The 16646-nt window shown below is 44.2% G+C and overlaps 1 protein-coding gene across 1 annotated transcript in view; it reads left to right on the forward strand.

The window, feature by feature from the left end:
• The window catches only part of hspg2 (heparan sulfate proteoglycan 2), a 129021-nt gene that overhangs the window by 42869 nt on the left and 69506 nt on the right, over positions 1 to 16646 (forward strand). Inside the window, exons 4-13 of the mRNA XM_056302214.1 lie at positions 6871 to 6930; positions 10943 to 11052; positions 11344 to 11402; positions 11756 to 11928; positions 13070 to 13195; positions 13401 to 13598; positions 13718 to 13837; positions 13988 to 14119; positions 14643 to 14787; positions 15641 to 15798. Of these exons, the coding sequence (XP_056158189.1) occupies positions 6871 to 6930; positions 10943 to 11052; positions 11344 to 11402; positions 11756 to 11928; positions 13070 to 13195; positions 13401 to 13598; positions 13718 to 13837; positions 13988 to 14119; positions 14643 to 14787; positions 15641 to 15798 (1281 nt within the window). The remainder of the gene's footprint in view (positions 1 to 6870; positions 6931 to 10942; positions 11053 to 11343; positions 11403 to 11755; positions 11929 to 13069; positions 13196 to 13400; positions 13599 to 13717; positions 13838 to 13987; positions 14120 to 14642; positions 14788 to 15640; positions 15799 to 16646) is intronic.

Here is a 16646-nt window from a genome sequence, read left to right on the forward strand (position 1 = left end):
CTCTTTTTTTCTCAGGCCCCTTATAGGCATTCCCATAGCACTACGGTTATTTGTCTATTTGTTTAGCAACCAGAAAAAAAAGGACCATGTCCATTTTGATATGATGATGTGGTTAGAGAAAGGCCGAAAAGGCTAAATTCTTCCCAGTGCTAATTTTGGATCAAAAGCTTGAGAATTCATACGTGAAGAGCTGAGTGTTACAGTGTGTTTGAAATTCTTCAAAGGCATTTCACCACAGACTGTCCTGACCACATTACAACTTAAGTAAGGAGTTGTAATGTTCAAATGGTCCTTACCATATAGAACTGCGGCAAATAGCCCCGTTTTTTTCTTTTCTTTTTTTTAAAATTTTTTATCGTCAGATAAACTATTTTTCCAGTTATCTGTATTTCTAGTTAAACACCATGATTCAATCATTCTGGCTGACATTTTGGTTTGAGGAGTTATATATTGCATGACTATCCAAAGGAGTTGAATCAAGTGCAACTGGACTTGGTATCCGTGAAGACGACTCCTAGAGGATAAATACTGAGTCTCATCACCAGCCAGTCAGACTAGCTTTGTCTAGTCAGAAAGGCACGAACTGAGGAAGCCTCTTGGATGAGAGGCGAAATTTCTTCACGGATATATACCAATTCCAGTTGCACTTGATTCAACTCCTTTGGATACCCATGACCTGGATGAATGAGAACATTCACAGAAATGAGAACATTCACAGATATATTGCATGACGTGTCAAGTGATAAGAGGAGATGTGTTTTGCTTAGTCTTCGATTAAGAGTGTTTTTACATCAGGGTCATGCTGTCCTTGAAGCCAATGGAAATTGAACTGGGAAAGATACAGAGGCGGCTACCCTAATTTTCATTTAAGCCATCAGTATTAGTCGAACCAAAAGACAACAACAACCAAAAAAGTTATGTTTTTTGCTAAACAATAGAATGAATCATCATCGTTTTGATCAGCCTATAATGATACTCTCTGGAGGAGAGCAAATGCTACCATATGAGATGAAGTTGTAAATTGTGTAACCCTCACTATCGGTTTTACAGTGAAGTTTGGATATGGAAAGTCATTCAGATGGGCAATGGATAAGCTGAGTTTAGGCCACCCACTCGGTAGTGTTTTTTTTTTCTTCTCTCTGTGACTGGACAGTTGGTCAGACATATGTTTCAATGCCTCTATCTCAGTGTGTGTGTGTGTGTGTGTGTGTGTGTGTGTGTGTGTGTGTGTGTGTGTGTGTGTGTGTGTGTGTGTGTGCGTGCGTGAATCAGGGAGTGTCTAAGATAGCTACATTTGGACAGAAGGACAAGCGATGGCAGCTGCAGTTATTTTGGTGAGCTCTTTGTTGTTGTACGCTGCTTGGCTTCCCGTAGGTGGCCACACAAAGACTCACAGGCATCCCTGCAGCACTGCATTCCTAACGACATGAGCTTGAGGGAGAGGTTGTTGATGTATCTCTGAATACAATGCAACGAAATTCACAAAAATACAGAAGTACTGTGCTGTTTTGTCGAAGGACACTGGAATTATTGCAATGTACCTCTGTTGGGCTAGTTTGCATTAGCCTTTGATACAGTGGCTTCAGAAAGTATTCAGACCCCCCTCACCTTTTGCACACTTTATTGTGTTGTAGATTTAAGTTTAAATGGATAAAATTGCAATTTTTACACATCAGTCTACACTCAATAACCCATAATGACAAAGTGAAAACCTGCTTTTTAGAAATTTTTGCAAATTTATTAAAAATCAAAAATGTAAATCTCTCTTTTACGTAAGAATTCAGACCCTTTGCTGTGTTTCTCCAAGTTGTGGTCAGGCGCACCCTGTTTGTTTTGAATCTTTGAGATGTGTGATTGGAGTCCACCTGTGGCAAATTGAATTGATTGGACAGTTTAGAAAGGCACACACCTGTGTGAATAAGGTCTCACAATTCATATCATGCCAAAAACCAAGCCCTGAAGTCAAAGAAACTCTCTGTAGACCTTCACAATGAAATTGTGGTGAGGCATAGATGAGGGCAAGGGTATTCAACCATTTCTAAAGCTTTGAGCGTTCCCAGGAGTGTAGTAGCACAATAATTGTGAAATAGAATAAGTTTGGACTCATCAGGACTAGAGTGATTGCCGAATCTGACATGACGACCATTGTGAAAGACAAAAATATCATGTAGTCTGATCCCAGCATCTGCCGGAAGGATGACCCTCTCAGCAGCGCTCCATCAGTTAGGTCTTTAAAGTGACTAGACGGAAGCCACTCTTGAGGGAATGGCATATGACAGCCCGCTTGGAGTTTACCAAACAGCATTTAAAGGGCTCTGAGAGCAAAAAAAAATTCTGTGGTCAGATGCGACAAAAATTTAACTCTTTGGGCAGAACTTCAAGCACTATGGCTGAGGAACACCAGGCACTGCTAATCATCTGGCTAACACCACCGCTACGGTGAAGCATAGCGGTGGCAGTGTCATGCTGTGGGGGTGCTTCCTAGCGGCAGGGACAGGAAGACTGGTCAGAATTTAGGGAAGGATGAATGCAGCCAAATACAGAGAGGTCGTTGACAAAAAAACCTGTTCCACCTCAGACTGGGACAACGATTCACCTCTCAGCATGACAAAGACCCGAAGCATACAGCGGGGACAAGTCTCTGACTGTCATTGAGTGGCCCAGCCAAAGCTTAGACTCATGCTGCAGTTGGCAAAATGAAACAGGGAAAAAACCACAAACTGCATGACGGAACAGCAGAACAGTTAAAAAAAAGTACTTGGGTCGCTATGGTGATTTATTGTTTGCAGAAGCAAATTAAATTGTACAAATGTGTTTTGTTTAATTATATACAGTAATTCTGTCGATTCATGCATCCTTTCTGTTTTGTGATGTGCTACATAACATCCGGTTGTAAATTCCATTGTGGAATTTAAAATAAAGTTAAAATGTCTTTACTTTGGACAGCAGTGCCATTTGCCATTGCTGTTCATCTGATTTTACTGTCCTGCTGTCTGCTCTGACTTCCGGTTTGCCGTTTACGGTTTACCGGATTCCATGTGAATGCAGCATAAAACCCTATAGACTGTCAGCGGAGAGACTTGACGATTGACAGTTCACATATGCTTCCCATCCAGTCTGATGGAGCTTGAGAGGATCTGCCAGGAAGAATGGGATAAACTGCCCAAATCCAGGTGTGCAAAGCTTGTAGAGACTTCACCAAGAAGACTCGAAGCTGTAATTGCTGCCAAAGAGGCTTCTACAAAGTACTGAATTGGGGTTGAGGGTCTGCATACTCAGCTTTTGATTTTTTCCCCCCTTTTTCTCCCCAATTGTACCTGTTCAATTACACCACTCTTCCGAGCCATCCTGGTCACTGCTCCTCCCCCTCTGCTGATCCGGGGAGGGCTGCAGACTACCACATGCCTTCTCCATACATATGGAGTCACCAGACGCTTCTTTTCACCTGACAGTGAGGAGTTTCGTCAGGGGGACGTAGCACGTGGGAGGATCACGCTATTCCCCCCAGTTCCCCCTCCCCCCTGAACAGGCACCCTGACCAACCAGAGGAGGTGCTAGTGCAGCGACCAGGACACATACCCACATCTGGCTTCCCACCTGCAGACACGGCAAATTGTGTCTGTAGGGATGCCCGACCAAGCCAGAGGTAACACGGGGATTTGAACCGGTGATCCCTGTGTTGGTAGGCAATGGAATAGACTGCTACACTACCCAGACGCCTCTAGCTTTTGATTTTTAATAAATTTGCAAAAGTTTCTATTAAAAAAAAAGTTTTCTCTCATTATGGGTTATTATGGGTTATTTAGTGTAGATTGATGGGCAAAAATAGCGATTTTATCCATTCAAAATTAAATCTACACAAAGTGTGCAAAAAGTGAAGGAGTCTGAATTCTTTCTGAACCCACTAAATGTATGCATCCTCCAATTATAAACAGGCCATTGACCATACACAATGCACCCAGGGGAGATTGTTTTGAAATACTACTTTGCTGTTGAGTGAACAGTTTTAGTCCCTGGCTTTGACTTTTAGTCCCTTCTTCCTTGTTGTGGTACTCTGTTATGACAACACCAAGCCTGTTGCCTCGAGAACTGGGGCATTTTCCCTCTCCTCTTTAGGAAATGGACACTCTGGGCTTCACTGAGAGGGGGGGTGTATGCTGATATTTAGGATATCTTTAATTCATCATGGCAATATCAGGGGCATGGTCATAACTGATGGAACAAAGTACAATGGCTTTCCATGTCACAGATGGTATTATAGAGTTTGATCAGAGTTAGTTTTATCAGTCAGAGTCAGTTTTATTGGCCAAGTATGATCAAATACAAGACATTTGACTTGGTATGTTGCTCTCAGTTGCTCAAGATAAGAGAAGAAATCAAGAGAGATTAGTTTTATTACGCCGTGTTTCCAGTTGTCCCCAAATTCCCCCAGATCGGAGAGTTTATTTGGATAGCACTCCACAGTTGGTCTGTTGCTTCCTGGTTACACTCAAGGGAAGGTCCATTATGATAGTAATAATACCTCTCCAGGGATTCGATACTTTGATACTTCAATACATATGCGACCACTCTATGCAGACAGCAGTACTGAAAACTGACATAAAAATTGCTTACTTAATTACTTGCAAATTACTTAATTACAAATGACCTCACGAGCAGAACTAGCTTCTTGCAGATAAGAGAAATAACTTTTCTTTTTTTTTTCTTCTTTTTTTGTTGTTGAAGTTTCTGCCTGTGAACTGTACAGTGGGCACTTTGTTTTGGTGAATGAGGGTTGCCTTTTCTGGCACATAAAAGAGAAGACCGTTAAGCTGTTAGTTACCCCCTTCTCTCTGGCTTTCCCTCTCTGATGGCACTTAGGACCTAGAAAGATCACAACATCTCTGAGTGCTTTGAAGTAGCGGATGCTTCATTAACACTAATTAGGCCGGGGTCACCATTCATGAGAAACATCAAATGGTTTGGGAAGGGCAAGTTTTCTGTCTTTCTGCTTTCTTTCCTCCCCACCTTGCCTTAGCCCACCAACTGCATCTGTATTCTTGACCTAATAATATCAACAACCGTATTTACATTCTTAAATCACATGCACTTTGTGACCTCAGAAGAACATATTTTACAAATATATCATTACTGTAAACCTGCATTAGAGAATTAGAGAATTGAGCATGCATGGAGGCAGTAGAGGTATTAGAGAATTACCTTCTGAAAGACTCACTGCAGCGACAGCATGTGTGAAGCGGCCCTATGTTTTTGTGTGTGCAGCTGGAAAACAGCTGGACACAGCACAGTCACTTTATTGAGAAGGCGTTCTGTATACAGCTGTCTGTCTAAGTTTATGGAGTGGACTTACACTGAGCCAGGACTGGAGAATTTGATGAAAATCTTGTTGACACAGTGTAAGAGGATCAGATCTTCTTTACTCAGGTACTTAAAACGCTGCTAAATGGTTGTGTTAGTGTTGGGCGATAAGGAAAATATTATGATCACAATAATCATAGAGGACCTCACAGAAGACTGGTAGATATCTTTTCTTTTTTTTAACAATTACTTCTTAGAGAAATTAAAATGCTGCAGGTATCATATAAATACATAGGGAGTGGGATGTCATAATATATCAATATATCATCATATGATATATGAAGATATATTGATATATATCATGGTATCTGATTACATATGTAAAAATACCATGTTTAAAGAATTCAAATGAGATCCATCACATTGAGCAGTTTGGTAATGGTATAATATCAAACCAAACTAGTTTTTAAAATACTTCCGTCAACTATTTCAGACCTAATTTTGTGAGTTTTAGGAAATAGATTCTCATGACCATTAATCCATACAACAGAACTGTATCACAATCTGACAACATCCAAATTTCATCCTGAAACAACTCCACAGAAAGATAAGTGACAATATTTAATTATTGCCAGTTTAAGTATTGTTTACAATCTTGTAAGCTTTTGCTGGATTTCTCTGAAATTCTTCATCTTTAATTATAATGTCCCCGAGTAACAGCTTCAGAACTACTAGGTGCCCCACGCTGCAGCTGAAGTCACAGAAGACTGAATGATTCACCGTGAAAAAGAGGATGGGCATTGGTTCCTTTGCCAGTGCAGTGAGCTAACCATTGCTAATAAACTGTTGGGATGGAGCTGGGATTTTCCATCAAACAAGGAAAACAGGAAGCTGCTCCTCCTAATGTCATTGCATGGCTCCAGGGTGTGACTGTGTGAACGTGGGGATGTAAAGAGTGTGGGGTTTGGGACTGTGTTTTCGGTCTGTAGGATATCCTCCTGACCTCCTCTCCTCAACACTGTCGGCCCATACAGTCCCGTGTGTTTTGAGACAATTGATGAATGATGCGACCTCTGTGCAACATCCAACTTGGCTGTCAATGGTCCTGCTTCATGGGATTAGAGGTGGTGCAAACATGGTTTTGGCGTTGACATTTCCAGTGTCATCAGAAATTGTAATGACTGACATATGTCCTCATTTCTTTACACTCAAACTTTCTTGGCTGATTACTTGTGTGGTGAAACTTTTCCTCACATGGATACAAATCACATGTTTTGCACATTTTTTTTCACCAGAACACCTGTTTCCTGTTAAGGCAACTGTTTTAGCAATTCTCTTCCTAATTGTCACTTTCTGTTCTCTCTCTCTCACGCATTTCATTTTCTCTTAACGCTTGCCTGACACAATTCTCTGCACCTGCCCGCCTAACTTTGTCCTTTTCCCCATATCCTTGTCTTGTTACACCCTTGACCTTTGACTCTTGTTTTTATCCCTTTGACCCCTACATCACGTCTCTCCTCCTTGTCACTTGGCCCCTGCCCCTTTCCTCATGCATCTAACCACTTGCAATAGCTCACTGGTGGGAGTCTCACTTTCTGGGGAAGATCCAGAGCCCGGTCGAACCAGACTACAGTAAGTCTTTTCCTACAGTTTCTTTTGTATTCCTCTACAATTACTGATGAACTTCTTCTGCTCACTTCTGTGGTCAAACAGCTTGGAGCTCTCATCTCTCACCTGCTTCCCTCGGTTATGCACTCTCATTTCCACATGTGCTCTCAGATGGCATTCCAAGGGAGGATTCGGCGTGGGCATGTTGTGTTCGAGCCCAGCCGGTGTGTTTTTTTCCAAGCATCTTGCAGCCTTCTCCCGGTCCTTCCTTATGCCAGTGGAAAATGATGGGGTTGTTCCATCGAGTAATAAATAGAGAATTCATCTCACTCCCAATAACAACACTCGCACTTCCAGTTGAGAACTAAATAAAGAGATCTTTGAGTTGAGTCGTCTGTCCCCGGGGTCAGGCAAATCTTTCAAAGATAATGTGGTGTGTTTCGCACTTGTAATTTAAAAGGAGCTTTTTGTAATTTTAGCTCTATGCAGATGGCTCATCCTAGCTGTGTGAACACACAGTTTCACATGATCATTGCCGGTGGGTTTCATGGTTTCACGGTTGTCAATAAGGAGCGTCCTCCCATACACAATAGTGTTTTTATTTTTTTCATTTTTACATTGTGTGCTGTTGGAGCCAGAAAGAGGCCGGCTTAATACTGGCTAAAGTCATTCCCAGGAGCTACCCAGAGAGTAGCAAACAGAGCTTTTTGGCTGACCACCAGGAAAAGGGTTAAGTAGCAGGGTTCCTCTGTATAAAAGCTCTGTCCAAGGAAGTGGTTCCCAGGTTTTAGCAGGAGTGAGAGAGACAGACAGACAGAGGAAGGGAGGGGTGGGTGCAGGGAAAGGGAGGAGGAAATAAAAGATCTCACTTTTGAAAGTGTCTCTGGTGTAATGGGGTATTGTGGTTTGGACCCTGTTTTTGCGGGTTCTGAGTCTCCCTCTCTCAGTGGGTCGGGTGGTGTTGGGTTGATGCCATAGGCGCTGGCTGGGGGGGTTGAAGGTCAAGCCGTATGTGGCTGGATTTTAAAGGCCATGCCGGGCTCGCAGCTCAATCAGGTCTTTGTCTTCGGCATAGGCCACTGTGTGTTTGGAGGGGGCCCATCACACAAAGCGGCCACAGTTCTGCTGCGCAGCTTTAATAGCTAAATAAGTTTGAGAATTAAGAGTTTGGAATGCTATTTTTCCACACTTTCTTTTTTTTTCCCATGCCACCCGTCATGTCTGCAAGTCCTCCAGTTCCATCTCCCTTGATGGTAGTAGTGGTGGTGGATTTCCCCTTCCCGTTGGAAATGACGAGCAATGCGCAGGAGAATGGGTTTTGGGGGAAAAGGGGGCTACTTGTTAGCAGGAGGCCGCAACCCCTCACACTAATCAAAGGATTGCAGGCGATGGCGGCTCTGCACTTGCCAGGCTGCAATGTCAAGGCGGCAAGCTCAGAGAGCACTGGGGCCGCCGCCGTTAACCTGCCGGTGAGTGCCCGCTCAAGTGATTAGATTATCCGCGGGTCAAATGAGGAGCTTTGATGAGTCACTTTGATGTTGCCTGTCCGCCGCTACCATATTCAAATCCCTGACAGCTCTTCCTATGGGGCTGGTGGTAACGGCCCTTGCAGCGAGCATGTTTTCAGGCCGCCTGCCAGGCTACGCGGATGCCTGCGGCTCCGCTGTACAGATTCGCCCCATTGTGTGTTTTCATAGCCAGTGTTCAGTTTACTCTGCCACAAATGAGGTCTTTTCTCATCAAGAATGGAAGGCGTCTTGGAGCGACCAGCCAATGTAGTGCCAATGCTGTGTGTAATGAAAGGAAATTCAGCACTGTTTTGAGAAGGCAGCTGTAAACCAGCCAAAGCTCAGGCTGTGGAGCACATGGCAAATCTCCCCGCTAGCCCTGATCACAATGAATACATAGCCTTTGTGTTAGACACAAAGGTCTTTAACTTTTAATTAAGTTGCACCCGGTATGCGTGATGAATGCCTGCTGTCATCATCTGAATGCCAAGAGATGCGCAATTATCAATGGAGCAGCAGAGAGGGATAAGGAAAACAAATCAGGAAAGTGTGTGTGCGTGTGTGTGTGTGTGTATTTTTTCACACTGTAAACACATCTATAGGTTTGTTTACACACGTTTATATGCATGTGTACTTGTGTGCCGTACATGCCTGTGTTGGTACGTGACAAGAGTCTCAGTCTGTGCCCACAGGGAACAATGTTCTTTGCTTTGGCTATGCCAAGTAGCATCTGACTGCAATGAACAGTATAAATATTGGCTTCCTCTACAAAACCCACACAACTAGCCCGAAACCAGAGGCTGGCAGAACGATCTCATCGAGATGTTGGCAAGAGTGTTATAATGGCGTGCCCCAAGGGTCTGGGCCATGAGCTATTTAAAGGTTGACGGGCTGAAATTCTGACGTTGGTATCGTAAGGATCCATCTGACATTTTAATTGATGATTAGAAATTCATGTAATTCAAAAATTCGGTCTTAAGAATGTCCCATTAAATTTAAATGTTTTTAACTTAAGACAAGCAAACTGACAGTTTGAATTTAAAGATTTGGGATCCAAAAAAAACCCCAAAACAAACCATAACACTGACTTAACATCTACTCTGAACAACGGGTGAAACCTCATCATTCCATCCTAGTTAGATGCACTGATAGGAAATAAGATAGTGTGCACCATTATTAATAAACCCAAGTATTTCAAATACTCATTCATCTGTTCTTGCAGTTTAATCATGGGAAGTCCAGTGGAATTTGGGCCCTCTCAGAGCAGCATTGTTAGATAATCCTGAGACGCATCTTTCACTACATTCTTAAAAATCACTTGTGTAGGTAAAAATGTCATGATGGACTGACCTGGATCAGTATTTGTTTGTAATGGTTTGTTTGCAACCGTTTGTGTACCAGGTATGTAGGGTTGGTGATGTAGCACAATACCACGAGTACCAGAAGATTAAACCAGTCGGCAAATGTTCGAGAGCTTACCTGGTGTGATCTCAGTTGTATTGGTTCAATAAAAGCAATAACTCAGACATCCAGTGCCCCCCAAAAGGTTAAAACCAAGGCTCAGGGCTAATTTAAGTTTCTGCCGTAAAGCCCCCATTGACCCATTTCTGACAGACCAGCACCCTGTCTTCAAAGAGTTGACCTACTTACTGTACTCGGTGTTGAGCGGCAAGTCAGGATAGCCTCTGTATTCAGTCTGCAGAAACCTGTTTCAACCCCCTTTGCTTTTGGCGAGCTTGCCTGACGTGTGTGACTTGGTGGGAGTGGGAGGCATGTTTAGGCACCCCCAAAAAAAAATTTTTTTTTTTAGTTCCTCTGAAGCCATCAGCATCGTTGTGATGCTGACTAAAACGCCAACTTCCCTTCTAACCTCCGGATGTCACCAGCTTTCACTCAGCAAATCTGGATCGAGTCACCATGACTCATATCATAGATTCTGTAGCAGATTGGTGCCATTGATTAATCGTTTTGTAGAACAGTCTGTGTGTTGTTCTGCGTTACAGATAAATTTTTTGCTACTGCGCTGTTTTTCTTTTTGTCTCAATGCTCCAGAGGGCGAGACACAGAGAGAAAGAAACACTGATACTGTAATTTTGTTGGTTATATTTGTGTGTGTGGGTGTTTCTGTGCATGTGTCAGCGTGTGCCTCTTGTTAGTACGCATGTATGCGTGGTGCAGCGCTGCAGTCCACAGTTTTAGCACAGACCTCACCACAAGTAAGATATGAAAATAGACACCATAATTTGTATTTGGCTCTCATCTCAGCCACAGTAATGCTCTTCAGTTTTTATTTCCCTTGGGGAAAGAAAGACTTCTTGAAAGGAGATTATTCCCAAACGTTAGCCTATCCAGTATTCCAAATCTTCCCGGATAGGGTCTTCCACTTACCGTGAGGGAAATAGTATTCATAATCTGGCTTACAGTATCCAAACATCTGGAACAGATGAATATTAGTGCTGATGTTGTGGTTGTTGTCGGTTATCGTGTGGTTTTGCCGACAATTTCTCCTTCCCTCTCTGTGTCTCCAGTCTATTACAGAGCGCTAGTCAACTTCACCGACTCACTGGTCTACAGCGCTGAGCTGGAGGATATTTTCTCCCCAGCCTTCATTGAGGTCTCCGATGCAGTGGTGGACACGGTAGGGCCTGTAATCATCTCCACACAGTCTATTAATGTTCATACAGATGTCTGGCATAACCCCATACACACAATTCTGATCACGTGAAGCGCCTGTCATTTTAATCTCGGTAAATGCCGGGACATGTAATGCAGGATAATGCCTCCGCTTTCATTTCTGATTTTTCTTTTTTTCAGCTTTAACCGCAAGTTACAGATTCCTAGATTCAAGTGCATTTAATTTGATATCTGAAAATAAACCAAAGGTTTGTTGATCCAAACTCATCTGTCCTGTCTGCGTTCTCGTCTCCAGCTGGAGTCAGAGTACAACAGGATCCCTGGTGTTCAGACAGTCAGCGTGGTCCTCATCAAGTAAGAACACCATCCCAATAAATCTGGCCTTGTGACTCACTCAGAGTAGATACCCTGCAGCTGTGTACCTCTGTCTCGATGTTTTAGCCAAACAGGGTTATGGAGCACAGGCCCCTGCAGCATAGACTTGTAGTGAGTCATTAACTTTTTGTTTGTGACTCACATTTATAGAGAATAGGAACCACTCTCATGGATGATATAACATTTGATACAAAAAGCACAGTGCAGTATCTGCTGGATATGATGCTACACACACAAACATTGATTAGTATAATTTAATTTCATCCTCAACAAGTTTTGCTCATCTGACTGTCTTGGTAACCCACTGTCTTGGTCTCACTTGGCCTCTGCAGGAAGATGATAAGAGAGGATGGTGTAGACGTTTTTGTGGAGTTGGATGTGGGCTCTGACTACAACAGCAATGATGAGCAGATCCGCAGTGTGTTGTACAGTGTGGTGAAGGAGGGAGCCATTGCTTCCTACATTACATCAGTCCAGGGCTTTCAGTTCCGGCGGCTGGGAGAAGGTGAGTCCAAAGCTCGGGTAAAGCGGAAAGGTGTTTATCCTGCAGTATGCAAGCTTAAAATGAGAGGCCTTTGCACAACCCTGCATTGACTGAAAGTGCTATACTATACACTTTCATAGCTGCTGTCGGCTATACCACAGTTTTGCAGCAGTGCGAAGATCTAGCCAAGGGGTAGGCAGTACCCTTAATGTGTTTTGTCTGGTTTTTAGCTCAAGCTCTGCCCGCAGTGGAGCCTATGGCTGTGCCAGGTTTGTACTGTGCCATGCCTGTTGCATGGTGACTGATGGAGATGTTGTAGATATTAGATAACTTTGCTGCGTTTTTAGAATGAAGAGTCTTGCCGTTTCCTCCTCATGACCTTGAACTTTGACGATAGCCAATACGTTGGACATGTGTTATACCGGACATGCAGTCTTCGACAAATGTTATGCATGCAAGCACCTATGTAGAGCAAGTATGTGAAAAGCACCCCAAGCCCAGCTTTATGCTCTATGGTGCGTAAAGCTAGACGATGACAAGGATCGTTGCATGGCATGACTTTGATCATGATTGCTGCTGTTTGTTGAAATCACAACCAGCTTTTGACCCCCCCCCAACCACACACACACACGCACACACGCACACACGCACACACACACACACACACACACACACACACACACACACACACACACACACACACACACACACACACACAACAGTAAGTGTGTATCAAACCACAATATTCTTTGTTAGCATGGATCAGTTATAGACCCTAGGAAAGGTTCTTAGACGTAGTGGTACAGGTAATGCATCGACACATTTACAAAACTGTCATCATGTTCCTAAAACTATTCCCATATCCCTCCAAAATCCAAAAAACCCCCCTCAAATCTAAGACCCTTAATATAATGTCATTTTAAAATGAAAATTTTCGTCTTAATAGTAGGAAAGTTCCTCATACCGCTGGGTACTTTACTGCACCCTGACAGAACTGAAACACTGGGGACTTACTACTCATGTGTCATTAATTTGTTTTCATACATTAAAAAAACATGAGACAAGGTCACAAGCATTGTGTTTTTGAAGTTGTACTGTAGTCTTTGCTTGTACGTCTTTCAACAATGAATGCCTGCCCCTGTCATCCCCATATGCCCCCCAGTAACCCCCAGCATTAGACCCTGCATGGCAGATGAGCACAGGTGTGGTGATGGAACGTGTATCCTGATGGAATATCTGTGTGACAACAGACCTGATTGCAGAGACATGAGTGACGAGACAGATTGCGGTGAGTGGCTCTGGCTTGACTCGCAAGACAGGCTGTAACATGGCTGGCAATGTAGCATGGAGTAGTGAATATGAATCCACATGGAGTAGTGACATGTTGAGCCACCAGCTCCTTTTTTTATCTTTGTGCATATTTTGGGAAAGAGAACACTATCTCGAACCTTCCACTCGCAATGAAAGGTCAGTTAATCAGAGATTGTTTTTAGATCTGAGACAGCCCAGTCCGGTTACCCCTACCACTCCCATTACCACCACCCCCATCAAGAAGCCCCCCCGGCCCCCAAGCCCCCCTGGACCCTGCAGGGCCGACCAAGCCACCTGCCAAAGTGGAGAGTGTATTCCAAGGGACTACCTCTGTGACGGGGAGAGGGACTGCTCTGATGGAAGCGATGAGTTCCGATGTGGTGAGTCATTAAAAACCTGGACGGACATGCACACACATAAACACGTACACGTGCACGCGCCTGTGCATGTGCACACACACTCACACACCAGCATTCACGCTTACCCTTCTGTCTGTCAGGTACTCCCTCCCCCTGTGAGCCCAACGAGTTCAAATGTAAAAATGGCCGCTGTGCACTTAAGCTTTGGCGCTGTGATGGAGACAATGACTGTGAGGACAACTCAGATGAAACAGACTGCCGTGAGTCTTGAAACGGTTGAGCCTCAAAGTTGATCCCTTGATTTATTAAAGCTGTGGCCTCACTCCTCAGCCTCTCTGTCCCTGAATTGAAGCCAGTGTGTAAGAATGACTCATATTTAGTGTATGTCTCCATATTTTCCACCTCTGCAGCCACTAAGGGTCCCAGGGACACATGTGCCCCTGAGCAGTTTGTGTGCCTGAGTGACCGTACCTGCATCCCAGCTAGCTATCAGTGTGACGAGGAGCCAGATTGTCCCGATCGCTCTGATGAGTTTGGCTGCAGTAAGTTCCAGACCACGGGTCCCTCTGCTCTCTTTCATTTTCCTTTCTTTCGTTCATCGCACACAAAGGTTTCTCTGTTTCCTTTACTTTTTGCTCTCTCTCTCTCTCTCTCTCTCTCTCTCTCCCTCTATATGTCTATCTCTCCCTCCCTCACTCTGTCTCTGCCACTTTGGCCCTCCTATATAGTCACGCTCTGGGTTCCTTTGTTCCCTGTTTGTAGCGAGCCACCCTCTTTTCACACATGTGGTGACAGAGACACTGAGGTTTTTGTGAACCATCCGGTGATGAGAACTGAGAGGAAATTGTACATCCATGGCAGAGAGTTTTGTTATATTTCCTCCGACTTTCATGCAGAGCAACATTCACCGAGTCACCAATTACCAGTCACATGCCAACCTTTTTGCGGTTGCGGTTGAGGCTGTTTTTTTGGGGATTTTTTTGTAAATGTGCACTTATGTATGAGCCTCAAACTGTTCCCATCTTGACTGTGTGTCACATTAAACATTTATCATTTAACGTTTAGCTCCTCCTTCGGTGACAAGCCCTCCAGAAGAGTCTGTTCAAGCAATACGGGGGGAGACAGTGACGTTCTCCTGTCAGGCTGTGGGAGTGCCAACCCCCATCGTCACCTGGAGACTCAACTGGGGACACATCCCTGTTAGCGGCAGGTGGGTTTGATTCAAATAATTATTCCCTTATTTCCCCCAACTCTGATCTAGATCATAATGAAAAACATCCATTATCCAAACTGCTTATCCTACACAGGGTCGCGGGGATGCTGGAGTCTATCACATTATGGTGTGCATTGTAATTGAATGTGCAAGAAATTAGTTTCAGTGTTTTTGATTTCATTGGGAGGGCAGCATGGTTGCACAGTGGTTGGCTTGCCTCACAGCAAGAAGGTCCAGGGTTCGAACCCCGGGGCTGTCCAACCTTGGGGGTCATCCCAGGTCGTCTCTTGTGTGGAGTTTGCATGTTCTCCCCATGTCTGCGTGGGTTTCCTCCGGGTGCTCTGGTTTCCTCCCACAGTCCAAAGACATGTAGGTCAGTGAATCGGCCATACTAAATTGTCCCTAGGTGTGAATGTGTCGGCCCTGTGATGGACTGGCGGCCTGTCCAGGGTGTCTCCCCGCCTGCCGCCCAATGACTGCTGGGATAGGCTCCAGCATCCCGCGACCCCAATTGGGATAAGCAGCTTGGATAATGGATGGATGGATGATTTCATTGGAACTGATAGCTTTTAAATCCTGAGAAGTTTTTTTTCCAAAGAATTCTGTCCCATGTTTTGTATGGAGAAAACATATGTTGCGCTCTCTGAGCTGTCTCAAATGAGACCTCCACATCTGGGTTGAGAGTCTTGCCAGACTGATTCAGAACAGAAGTTTCAAAATGAGAGTGAATTTGTCAACTTTTCTATCTTCATCTTATCAGCCAGTCTTGCTATAGAGGGAGTGAAGCAGTGTATTTTCATGTTAAAGGGGCATCATGCTCTAAGTAATGCCTTTCTCTCTATGGCTTCAGGATTTCTATGACCAGTGAAAATGGTCGTGGCACCCTGACCATCCGCGATGTGAAGGAGGCGGATCAGGGAGCATACAGCTGTGAAGCCATTAACGCAAAGGGCCTAGTGTTTGGTATTCCTGATGGTGTGCTGACTCTCACACAGACGCCAGGCTCAGGTACCGAGGCTTCATTCATACCCACTTGTGTGTAGTTGAAGGTTTATTGTTCTGATGTACTGACCCGTAGTTGTAATACAGAAGCTGTTCCAGAGCAGTTCCTGTACTTGTTCGTTATCAGAGACACATCTGTTCAATGGCATGACACATTTGTGGCTTATGCAGGCTATGGCTCCCTATCTAAAAACCCACTGAAAGCACACTGTAAATGTACTATGTTACATATAAGAAATGGTTGTGAATTGTAACAAAAAGTTCCTACCTTTAGCTAGATATAATTGTGAATAGTATACATGAATTTTTTTTTCATTTTTCTTTGGATGTTTCCAAAGCATTGTTGGATTTGTATGAAAATTAACAGCAGAAGTGTGAAGATTTAGAGGGCATCTGGGTAGCGTAGCGGTCTATTCCGTTGCCTCCCAACACGGGGCTCGTCAGTTCGAATCCTCGTGTTACATCTGGCTTGGTCGGGCGTCCCTAAAAACACAATTGGCTGTGTCTGCAGGTGGGAATCTGGATGTGGGTATGTGTCCTGGTCGCTGCACTAGTGCCTTCTCTGGTCAGATGGGGCACCTGTTCAGGGGGGAGGGGGAACCGGGGAGAATAGCGTGATCCTCCCACGCACTACATCTCCCTGGTGAAACTCCTCACTGTCAGGTGAAAAGAAGCGGCTGGCGACTCCACATGTATCGGAGGAGGCATGTGGTAGTCTGCAGTCCTCCCCGGGGTGGCAGAGGAGGTGGAGCAGTGACCAGGATGGCTCGGAAGAGTGGGGTAATTGGCCATATACAACTGGGAAGAAAAAGGGGGGAAAATAAAAAAATTATGAAGATTTATAGTGAGGGTTA

Source organism: Lampris incognitus, chromosome 2, assembly GCF_029633865.1.
Source record: "Lampris incognitus isolate fLamInc1 chromosome 2, fLamInc1.hap2, whole genome shotgun sequence".
NCBI classification, from domain to species: domain Eukaryota; kingdom Metazoa; phylum Chordata; class Actinopteri; order Lampriformes; family Lampridae; genus Lampris; species Lampris incognitus.